This window comes from Loxodonta africana, chromosome 6, assembly GCF_030014295.1.
Source record: "Loxodonta africana isolate mLoxAfr1 chromosome 6, mLoxAfr1.hap2, whole genome shotgun sequence".
In the NCBI taxonomy this organism is placed as follows: Eukaryota; Metazoa; Chordata; class Mammalia; order Proboscidea; family Elephantidae; genus Loxodonta; species Loxodonta africana.
In genome coordinates this window covers 69,071,017-69,082,670 of record NC_087347.1, presented here as the reverse complement: position 1 = coordinate 69,082,670, position 11,654 = coordinate 69,071,017, and the positions used below count along the sequence as shown (strand labels likewise).

The 11,654-nt window shown below is 39.7% G+C and overlaps 1 protein-coding gene across 1 annotated transcript; it reads right to left on the bottom strand.

Moving 5' to 3' along the window:
- Positions 1–2,339: 2,339 nt before the first annotated feature.
- Positions 2,340–10,911, bottom strand: LOC100676396 (intraflagellar transport protein 70A). The gene has a single exon (XM_064286959.1). It carries the CDS (start codon positions 10,457–10,459, stop codon positions 8,459–8,461), a length of 2,001 nt encoding a protein of 666 aa, XP_064143029.1. The 5' UTR covers positions 10,460–10,911; the 3' UTR covers positions 2,340–8,458.
- Between the last annotated feature and the right edge of the window lie 743 nt (positions 10,912–11,654).

Here is an 11,654-nt window from a genome sequence, read left to right as displayed (position 1 = left end):
ACTTGTATCAGGTGGACACTTGAGACTGTGTTGGCATCTCCTGTCTAGAGGGGAGATGGGAGGGTAGAGAGGGTTAGAAACTGGCAAAATGGTCATGAAAGGAGAGACTGGAAGGAGGGAGCAGGCTGACTCATTAGGGGGAGAGTAAATGGGAGTGTGTAGTTAGGTGTATAAAAGTTTATATGTGGGAGACTGACTTGACCTGTAAACTCTCACTTAAAGCACAATAAAAATTATTAAAAAAAAAAAGAAAGAAAAGGGTGTTAAAATGATGGCCTTAGACCAGTAGTTCCCAACACTGGATGAATTTTGAACGCTTAGAAAAATACTGCTACCTGGCTCCCACCCCCAGGGATTCTGCTTTAATTGCTTTGGGATACAGTCTGGGAATTTTTTTTTTTTTTTTTTAAGGAAAAGACTTCATTTATGACAGACATTATAACGACTTTCTTTTTTTTATTGTTTTAAAATATATATAATACTAAATTGCCATTTGAATCATTTTTAAGTGTACATACAATTCAATGACATTAATTACAGTATTAATGAATTAATTACAGTATTGTGCAATCATCATCGCTGTTTGTTTTCAAAACTTTTTCGTAACCTCAGACAGAAACTCTGGACCCATTAAGCTTTAATTCTCCCCCTTCCCCTTCCCTCAGCACATGGTAACCACTAATCTACTTCTTATCTCTATATACTTGCCTAGTCTAGATATTTCAAATAAGTGGAGATCGTATAGTATTTGTCCTTTTGTGTCTGGCTTATTTCACTTAGCATAATGTTTCCACGGTTCATCCATGTTGTAGCATATATTAGAACTCCATTCGTTTTTATGGCCGAATAATATTCCATTGTATGTATATCCACACTTTACCTATTCATTTGTTGATGAATTTTAGGTTTTTTCTACCTCTTGGCTGTTGTGAAAAATGCTGTTATGAACATTGGTGTACAAGTATCTGTGTGAGTCACTGCTTTCAAGTCTTTTAGGTATATATCCACGAGGCGATTTGCAGGATCATGTACTAATTCTATATTTAACTTTTTGAGGAACCACCAACTGTTTCCCACAGCAGCTGCACCATTTTACATTCCCTCCAGCAATAGGGAGTGTCATTGGGAGTTTTAAAAGCTCTTCAGATACTTCTAATATGCATCCAAGCTTTCTAAGAGCCATTGGTAGACCGAACTACTGGGGGTGGGAGTGGGGTGAATGGATATTGGGTTATGAACCACCATAACTGCTGAGTATTTTCAATGCAAATTAAAAAGATGCATGTGTATATGTAAACGCGCACATGGTATTGGAGTCACGTTGGAGGAATCCATGTTTATAGGGAGACCAGATGTATTTGGCCCATATGAGAACAACCTAGGTGTATCCAAAGCCAGTCAAAAGCTTTTATGAGAATGGTTATGATAACACATGTCTAGTGTTACTTTTGACTTTAGCAAAGTATAGTAAACTAAGGAGTGATAACAGGAAATGATACTTGTGGGTCTTTGAAGAAAAAAGTGTGAAAGATTTGGGAAATCCACTTTAACAAGTTATGTTTCCACTTATAAATTTAGCTACTTTAGTATTTTTCAAGTTCCTTCTATGAAATCCAAAAACTTCTTAAGAATCCTTGAGTGTATGATAGTTTTTTAAAACTTTAAGGTTTCATTGATGAAAAGCTGCATATGAATAAACCAGAATACCCCAGACTGAATACCTTTAAAAATTCAGATACCCTGATAGGTTCCAATTAAAATTTCTTTAGGTTGGGCGTCAGGGTCACTATTCTCAAACAGGGCCCTCGTCCTTTCCCACCCAGTGCCCCATTGTGAAGCACCAGCGCTTAGTTTGCATAAAACAGTGGTTCTCAACCTTGTCTGCCCGTTAGAATCAGCTGAGGGGCTTGTAAAAAACTGTCCCTCCATTCCCACTCCCATAAATTGAAACAGAATCTTTAGGGGCTAGGGCCTGGGCATCTCTATTTCTTAAGAGTTTACCAGCTGATTCTGATGTAGAGTGAGGACCAAGAGGTTCTGGCATAAAGGGAAAAAAGAAGGTGTATAACAGGATCTCTATTTTCTTATTCTTGGCTTGCTTTTAATTTTTCCTCCCTAAAACTTCAGCTGAGTAATCAAGCTCCTGGAAGAGGGTAAGTGTTTAAGGTTCGGCTCAATGGATTTGCAAGTAAAGGCAAAGATTTAGGGAACCTCAAAAGCCTCTGATAACACTCCATAAATACTTGTGGCACAGCTGGCCGTCTACTGGGATTGCTGAATAAGTACCGCAGGGCCCTTTGCACTTGAGGTGTGGAGAAGCCTCCTGACAGCTGTTTTGACTGTGGCTGACCCAGAACCCAGTGGCTAGTTGGCTAGAAAGTGTAATGGGAAGAGGAATATCACTAACTTATAGAAAGACCATAAAAAAGTGATATTTTAAGGAGGTAATGAAATAATTGGATCAATAATCTTTGTGCCCAACCCAGATTGTACCACAGCTAAATCTGTGCCCCTGATGATAACATGTGGTGCCTGCTGAAATCCTCTACAGTATACTTTTAGAGACTGTAATGTAATTTAGGCCAGCCCAGGAATGTACTTACTAAGTGTACTTTGGAAAAAGTTTATTAAATCACCAATTAAATAGCCAGCAGCAATGGAAGTGGTGAAAGTCATAGCTTTGGAGAAAGGAATGCTTAGCACTGATAGAGTTAGAATAAATTTGGGAAAAATAACCTACAGGAAGGAATGTGGTATAGTGGAAAGACCCATAGAATTCAACTAGAAGCCTTGGATTCTGAGCCTGAGTTTGTCACTACAGTCCTTGACTTTGTGATCTTGGGCAAGTCATAGTCTCTCTGGACCTCAGTTTTATGATTCAAGAGATGAGGTAGTCAAAATCCCTGGGCTCAGTGTTCAGGCCCTACTTAGAGATATGTTCCAAATGTTTATTGTAATGCCCTATTTGTAATGTAAAAAATCTACTTAGGTCTTATCTACAGAAATTATACAAACTTTATAAAGAATGCATTTATTATTTCCCATTTTATATTTCACGTGATTACTCCCAAATAATTTTACACTTTTGCCAATGATTTTATTATAAATCTTATGTACATTGATGGAGAAATGGTCTCTTTAGTTTCTGAAACGAGTTAATAACTATTTTTAGCATACTGATCAAATTATATGTTCACCTCTTTGGCGCTTTGTCAAAAGTTTAAACTGTAATGAATTAGTGCAAGGAAAAAAGATCTGGAAATAAAAATGCTGCATGAATGACAGGAAAATTTGTTTCTTTTCTAACGTACATACACGTAATGGCACCCCATAACATTTGTGGGTGTGTGTATTGCCTGGTATCAGAATCTCTTTCAGCTGCGTTTCTGTCATGCTCTGATTCCAGAAGATTTCTTTTGTGTCACAATGGTAGTGTGACCATCTCTTGCTATAGCATTTCTTGACTTAGTTAAGGATGAAATAAACATCTATTCCCAAAAGTATATGTTCTTCTTTCCACAAAGGAGTATTGGAATAACTGGGACCAAGAAGTTAAGTTTTTACAGAACAGCGTCTGACCTTATACAGCAGAGATAGAAAAACTAACTAGCCAGTAACGAGCCACTCTGGGTTCTCTGTGGATACGCTTTTTACAGCAGTTGCTGTGTGTGCTGGTGGAACTTTTCATTATGTGTCCTTTGTCTTAAGCATTTGCCTCTTCCAATAAAGAGTTGAAATCAAAATAATAATAGCAATGAATGCTTTCTCCCACACTTCGCTAGGGTCCTGTTGGCGCAGTACAATCTTAGCCATATGTTATTTTGAACTAAGTCATCCAGTTGCTGTTAATAATGTGCTGTTTCACAAACCTGTGCAAATTTCACATTCGAACAAGGAACTGGGCTCAGTTTACATGTTCACCTAGTAATATTTGCAATCAAGTTACTGACAGGTCCTATTTAAAGTAACAAATGTTTATCTTTTTAATAGTATACATGTACGTATAACTTTCTATTTTTTAATAACTTTTCCCTATGGAAGCTATTTCTTTTCTCAGACATATACATTATGGTGTTGTAAAAGGGATTTCTGTATGCGGTGAATCAATCCTGGCCCTAATCCGAGGAGCTAATTTAATTAAACCACCAAAGGAATTTCAATTAAAAGTGGATTAAAATATAAAGTAATCACCTTGCACGAACACCTCTCACCCAGGAGAATATTAAAGCAAGACCATTGCCTATGGTTAATTAATTAATTACCTTTTGGCTAATGCTCAGCCCCACTTTTCAATATTATGGATACAGAAAAGTAAGTGTCTTCTAGAACTAAGAGTATATTTAACTCTGAATGTCACGTGACATTTTAAGTAATAAAAAATATTGTACATCTTTAAAATTTCAATCATCCTTTTCTATTGAAGTCACAGATCATCTAAAAAAAAAAAGGATGGGGTAACATAAATATACAAATAAAGGGCACTGTGTTTGACAAATTATATAGATTCATTGCCTTTGGTGAGTCCTCTTAAAATTTTCCTCTGGCCTTACCCATTACAGAGTCACTTTTTATTGATAGATGCTATCTTGATTTGCAAAAATGTATGATTAAAACACACATTTCTAGAGTCACCTTGATTCTCACAGAGCTAGCTCCCCTGACACTTATTGCTAAAAGGCTGGTATGCATCTTTTACACCTGGTTGTGGTTTCAGCTGCCAGCTACCAGAGAAAGGTGTCCATATAGTTGACAAAAGGGAGAAAATAGGAGATAAACAAGAGAAAGAAAAAAGAGGATGGTAAGGAGGGCAGATTTTTCATTTCTTATCTTGTGATACATTCTGCAACAGTAAACAGCACAATCTGTTAACCAGACCCTTTGAAGGCAGGAAAAGAAAACACAAGAGAGAGTTTTATAAACTGGTGATTGTCTTCCTGTTCTATTTGGCTTTGTTCGTCCTTTTGGAAAGTCTGCATGACCTCTCCTCCTTGTATTAAATAAAACAAAGGTGTAAGGACTGATGATTTGATTTGGTGAGTCAGTTACAGAAGTAGCTGTGACATCTGTTACTTCCACTCTGTTATCCATTACTTCTGTTCTCTTAACGGCAGCAGGCATTTGATTAACTACTGAGATTTGGACATGAAGGGGATCCAACGTGGGTTGTGAAGAAAATCATCTAGCCAAGTCTCCATTTCATCTTCACTTCACCCATTCTTCTCTTACCAGATTTCTGGAAGACTGGAAGCTGAAGACCTTTACCTCAGGAGTAGGAGAGGCACTAATTAGCCCAACAATAATTGGAAAAAAATTGTACAATAGCCTGTCAATAAAGCTCCTGAACTGAAGGGGGATATAGCATTTTTTGGAAGGATTAAAAGCAAACCTCCCTTCCCCAACAAATACGTGCTTTAGCAGGTGAACTAAATGTGAAAGTTAAGAGAATTAATTTCTAAATATTTACCAAATTCATTTATGTACAACCATAGTAGAGAATAGTGATTGCCTTTTGTACATTCATAGCTAAATGTATAAGTAAAAGCTCCAAGTAGAAAAGGCAAAAATCTATTTTTTAGTAGAAATTGATATTTTACAGTGTCCAACTGTAAGATAATAACAAACATTTATCTTAGGGGACATTTATGTAAGCCAAAATACCAGAAAGAAAACTTTCATTTGAAATACAAATATATATTTCCTAACTGAGTTGCTTATACAGCAAGGTCAGAAAAGAAGTAAAGTTCTTCTCTATGGCTTATACAGAATCAGATGTTAAACCAGAGGTAACTGTAGAGAGCAGCTAGTAGTTCAAATTACTGTGCAATCCCCAAGACGTGAATTGATTTCTTAAGGCCTGAAACTAGATTGTGGAAGGCCTGGAACTCACGCCTCAAGTCTTCTTATTCTCTGTTCAGGGCTTATTTCCCCTACATTGAGAACATTAAAAAGCTTCTCCTCTTAATATTTGTCACTACTTATAAAAAGTCACAATCAATTCTGGAAAATAAAAAACGGAAAATGAAGGGAAATATCGATCTTAAAACTTAAGAATCAATCAACCAGCCAACTAACTTTTGGAAGAAAAATTAAGTCACGGACCTAACAATCTAAAAATACAAGAAAAAAATTCTCACCCATCTAGTATCTGTACTACTAAATGGGCCTACGCCAAGACCCAAATTTGAGTTTGTTGAGATTCAGATAGTTAAAGGCCTAAAGAATGGTGTGCAGGCATACAGTCAAGGTAAAAACTAGACTATTAGACAGCACGGTCTATCCTGAGATGGCAATATAGAACCGTGTTTATTTGCTGATTGAGATGGTCCAGCCACAGCCTAGGAATCACTGACATATCAGTCATCTGAAGAATGAAACACACCCACTCCAACAGTCCATTGGCTCATGCCACACTCTCTTCAACAGTCTAAAGCTCAAGCATCAAGTGCAATTTAGGGTTACTTTTTTTTTTTCTTATACAAAGATGTCTCTCTAAGTTGTTGCTACAAGGAAAGACCTGGTGACAGACAGTGACAAGAAATAACATGGAAGTGACTGGGTTTACACTGCACACTCTATACACCCCTTTTAATAGCAAAGTTCTTCAAACATTATTTGTTATACTTTTAACGTGTACAAAGTTCAACGTGCAACAAATGTAAAGATGCCAAGGATAAATGCAAATGAAAAAGAATGCCAAATATAGATAACAGATCCATTATGATAAAAGCCATTTTCAGCCACAACTACACTGCCTAGGCATAGCGGGAATCCAGGATGGGCCTGAACTCCTCATCCCAGCTCTGAGCACTGCTCAGTCCCACCATAACTGCCAGGATTGTTGTGCGTCCTCATTACTACTGCAATAAACCAACAGAAACAGAAGACTGCAAAAAAAAATTTTCTTTTTGGGTTCTGGAAGTTAATTTGTAACTTAAAGAATATAAGGAACAGGCTACAATTGCAAAGGAGTCTGTGACCTGACCCAGTGTGTTTCCTACTTTTTCAGAAAATGGAAAAGTGTCTCAAATATACAGTATAATTCACAATAAAATTCTTTTCAGATTTCCTTCAGATATGAGATCACCACCACCAACTGGGTAAATGGAAGCAGCTCAGATCATTTAGATTAAGTGCCATAAATTAAAGACCGTACATTAGACTTCACAACGAGACAAAGTCTTCCATAGATTTGACAGAATTTCAGCACCAAATAGGTCCTGCTACAGAGCAGTTATCCTGAGTGTGCTTCATCTGGGTACCTATGTGGCTAAGTAGCCTTACTTGAAGAAAAAAAAAATCATGGCAGGAATCCATACCTTTCAGTGGCAAGCTATTAGGTTGAGTAATAAAAAATCGCTGTTTTTATAAGTCAAAAACATTCAAAATCAGCAATCTCATATGAATCAATTTAATACTTTTAATTTTTTTAATAAGTCAAGTGGGGGTTGACAGTTACATTTATGAAGAGCAAATTGGTGGGTGAGGCATGGGAAAACAAAGCATTTACGGGGTTCAGAAAATACAATTCCTGTGCAGAATGAGTGAGGTTCCCATTAAGAACCCCCCAGAAATGACTAGTAAGGTTGTTGATGTGAAAATGGCATTATGAACCTATCACATAAGGTTTTACAACCCACTGATTGATTTATCTGTGATGTGCACAGGAGAGGAGTTTGATGGGGTAATGGGAATAGCATAGAATATTCTTCCTTACCCACGAGGCTACAACTGGAAGCCCCAATGTTAACATGTTCTAAGTTGCAACACAAGGGTAGGATTTTAGAATTGAGTTCTAAGGATACTTCTGCTACTAATCACTGTTAAAGATCAATGAAAGCACACTTATGAAAAACAGTAAGAGCATATCTTATTCATATATTAACAAATGGAGCAAAAGAAAACCACAGAAATTTGCTTGTTAATTGTTCCTTGTATCTATACCACAGCACCATAATTTTGTTAGGCTGTAAGACTACATATGTATTGGAACATCCTAAATTCTATGCAAAATGTATGAACTATAAATATAGTTAAGGTGGTGTGAGAATAATACAATCTCTGAAATGATTATTAATGCCCAGAAGTTCTATACACTACTTCATTCTGTACTTGAATGATGCCTAGTCCATAAATGATGCAATCTTGTCATACCGGGGCACCTCAAGGCACAGTAAATCACAAAAGATAACAAAGAAGGGCCACAGGCTTGCAAATTCTATTAGAAATAACTTCCCCCATCAGTTTAAAAGTTTTTTTTCATAAATTCTTCTAGGGTTCAAGTTCTCCTTATATTTCATTTTGTGAGGTTCTCAAAACAAGTCTTAACGTACTTATTTTTATTACAATGTACAAGTGTACAGAGTTCAATCTGTAACACATAAAGATGAAACAATAAATACTGATAAATAAGAATGTCAAATATTGATAATGCCATTAGGATAAAAGCTATTATCAGTCATTATGATGTATTCCATCCTATAATCTCATATATTAAAGCTTTTAACTGTCTGGATTCATACGTGACTGTATTCTTTCCAATATGCATTCTTTTTTCTTCCAGGGGTTGTTCAATAACTGCAGGTATGTTTCTGCCATAAAGTTCACAGTGCTCTAGAAACTGGACACATTCTTGAATAACACTGTCACGAAGAACAATCATATGTTTTGACATATTTTCTAATAAAGACAGGAAGCATCTTTTGGCATAATACCAAGTATCGGTTCCCAGTTTTTTATTATAAGGTTCCAAGCTTTTGATAACTCGGGAAATACCAAAGTCATAATTTCCTTTGGCACAATAAAGTGTTCCTATCACCAAGTTGACAATGCACAGATGGTAGACTTTCTTTTCTGGGTCTTCGTAGGAGAGCTGCTCTTCCTCCTTTTCAATCTTCCTCATCAACTCCTCAGCTTCTTCATTTTGACTTGTCATAATATATGAAACGCAGAGGTTAGCTAATACAATAGCACTGACATTCAGGATGTTATCATAATGCTTCTTGACGATGGGCTCATAAAAACCAATTGCTTCTTTGTATTTGTTTTCCTGCATGAACAGAACATGAGCCACATTCAATTTCCACACATCATGGTCATTACAGAATTCCACAGATTTGCGGAAGATCTTTTCCACCATTGGGTAATTTTCAAGGTTCCAGTAGATTTTTGCCTGGGCCATCAACACAGGAATATACTTCTCAAGGGTTTCATCGTACTCATTAACTGCCTTTTTGACAGTTTCATCGTCTCTATTGTGTCTTGCTTCCTGTACTTGTTTGGTGAGTCTCCGGAGATGCTCAGTCAGCATCCCAGCTAATCCATCAAGCTTAATGAAAGCCTCTTCTGGAGCTGTCTGGCAAGTGATCATGGCATCCAAGAAGTCATAGAGATAGGGTGTGAGGAACCTGTAAGTCAAATGGGCATTTTCTGCCAGGACATCTGCTGCCAAGTCAAAATATTCATACTTACAGTAAAGCAGTAACAGGTTGCCAAAAGTCTCTGGGGGGAAGGGGTTCTGCTGGAGCAAGAACTGTAGCTTTTCAAATCCTTCGGTAGGTCTGCCATCCATGTGTATCAGTGCTTGGTTGTGTAAGGTCACAGGGTCTAACTCCTCCTCTGCCCTTGGTGGCATGTCAGTGAGGGTTTCCTGGGCCACCTCATAGTTTCTCAGCTGGTATTCTATAGCTGCCTTGAGGTTGAAGGCTTCCACCAGAGCAGTCTGGTGAAGGACTAAGGTGTTGCCAACGCTGCGAACATCAATGCCCTCCGTGGTCATGCCCACACCTAGCTCCGGGTGCTGGCGGATGCCATGCTCGATAATGTCGGCGATATGCTTCAGAGCTGAAGCATACTGCCTGCTGCTGTAATAAGCCAAAGCCAAGTTGTAGGAAAGGTCAGGCCGGTAACCCGAGGCCTGCAGGGCCGCAGAGAACTTGGAACACGCGGCTTCATACTGCCCCTCCTTGTAGAGCAAACAACCCAGGTTGACCTGGCCATCAGGCTCACTCTCGCCCCCACTGTCATCCCCTCCTTCCCCACTCAGTAGCTGTTCCACCAGGCTCCTTGCCCCGGGCAGATCGCCCTCGCTGTACTTTATCGCCGCTTGAAGGCGGAGGACCCGATTGTGGTAGGCTGGGTTGTCCAGGAGGAGGAAGGCGACCCGGGTAGCCTCTGGGTAAAGGCAGGCCTTGTACAGGGCCTGGGCCTGATAGAGGCGGTACTGCTCCAGCTCCGGATGCAGCTGGCCTAGCTGCTCGTAGCACTCGGCCGCCAGCGCGAACTCCTGCAGGCGGTAGTAGCAGTAGCCCAGCAGGGACAGGCCGGCGCGGCTCCTCGAACTCCGCTGAATCTCCCTGCCCAGCAGCTGCACTGCTTCGGCGTAGCGGGAATCGCGGATGAGCCGGTACACGGTCGCGGTGAACTCCCCATCGGGGATCTGTCCACTGCTCACTCCCTCCATAACGGCCAGGACTGTTGTGTACCTTGGTTACCACAGCAACAAGTCGACCGGAAACGGAAGACTGAGAAAATATTTGCTCCGGAAGTAAGTTTGCCGCGTAAGGATCCGGCTAGGAGTAGAAAAGACTCAGTGACGTGTGTCTCTCAATTACTGGCTTACTTTCCCTACAATTATAGATTGCGCCGAGGTGTGAGTCACGGAGCGGGAGGAGACGGAGCTCCTGCAGCTATTTAGAGATGGAAACTCTAATCCCGGCATGCATCTCTCTAATCGCGCCACTGCCCGTAACTGGCCACATTGCATGCTGGGAAGCGTAGTTTCTGTGGGACCGACCCAAGGCCTCCGGGATATGTCGTCTTCACAGGCTTGTTGGCGTCTACTCGACGGCAGTGGATTGGTTTGGGCGCCTTGTTACAGCTGACGGTTGCTGGCTGTGTCCCTTGCGCCATCTTGGTTCCTTGCGCGAGATAGGGAGCCCGAAGTCCTTTTCACTTTTGAGGTCTTATTTTGTTTGGTTCAAGCACGTAATGTCGTTTCACGTTTTGTTTTTGTAAAAGAATTGAGATTGAAAAGGCGGAATGTCTCTTTTGAATCCTCCTAGATTTAGAGTACCTTCGGTTTTTAAGGTGCCCTGATAGCACACTTTCTAAGAACAGAATAGTGCAGAGATCATGACTCCTTATATTGGCTCTTTAGAAGTTGGCCAGAGAAAAGAATGCTGTGAATCTCAGCTTGTAGTGGGAGGCTTTTGGCTTTATTTCCAAGTGTCACCCGCCTGCCCTTTTATATAACAACGAATACTGCCGAGCATATGTTGGCTTTTGAACTTGGTACTTTTTCTCCAACTTTCATTGCCAGTGAGCGGCGTGGTTTCTCTTTGCCTTCCGTGATTTCCATCGGCCTCTCTAATTCCTAAAATAAAAACGTCCCACATAAAAACTATGTCTTTGCTATATAATTAAAGACATCAGTACAAGTTCCCTAGCTGCCGCCTCAATAATATTGCGGTTTATAAATCTGTGTGTTGCTGTTGTTAGGCGCTGTTGAGTCTGTTTGGACTCAACAGTGACCCTATAGAACAGAGTAGAACTGCCCATAGGGTCTCCAAGGAGTGACTGGTGGATTTGAACTGCCGGCCTTTTGTTAGCAGCCAGGCTCTTAACCACTGTATATTCATGTTATTGTTGTTGTTAGG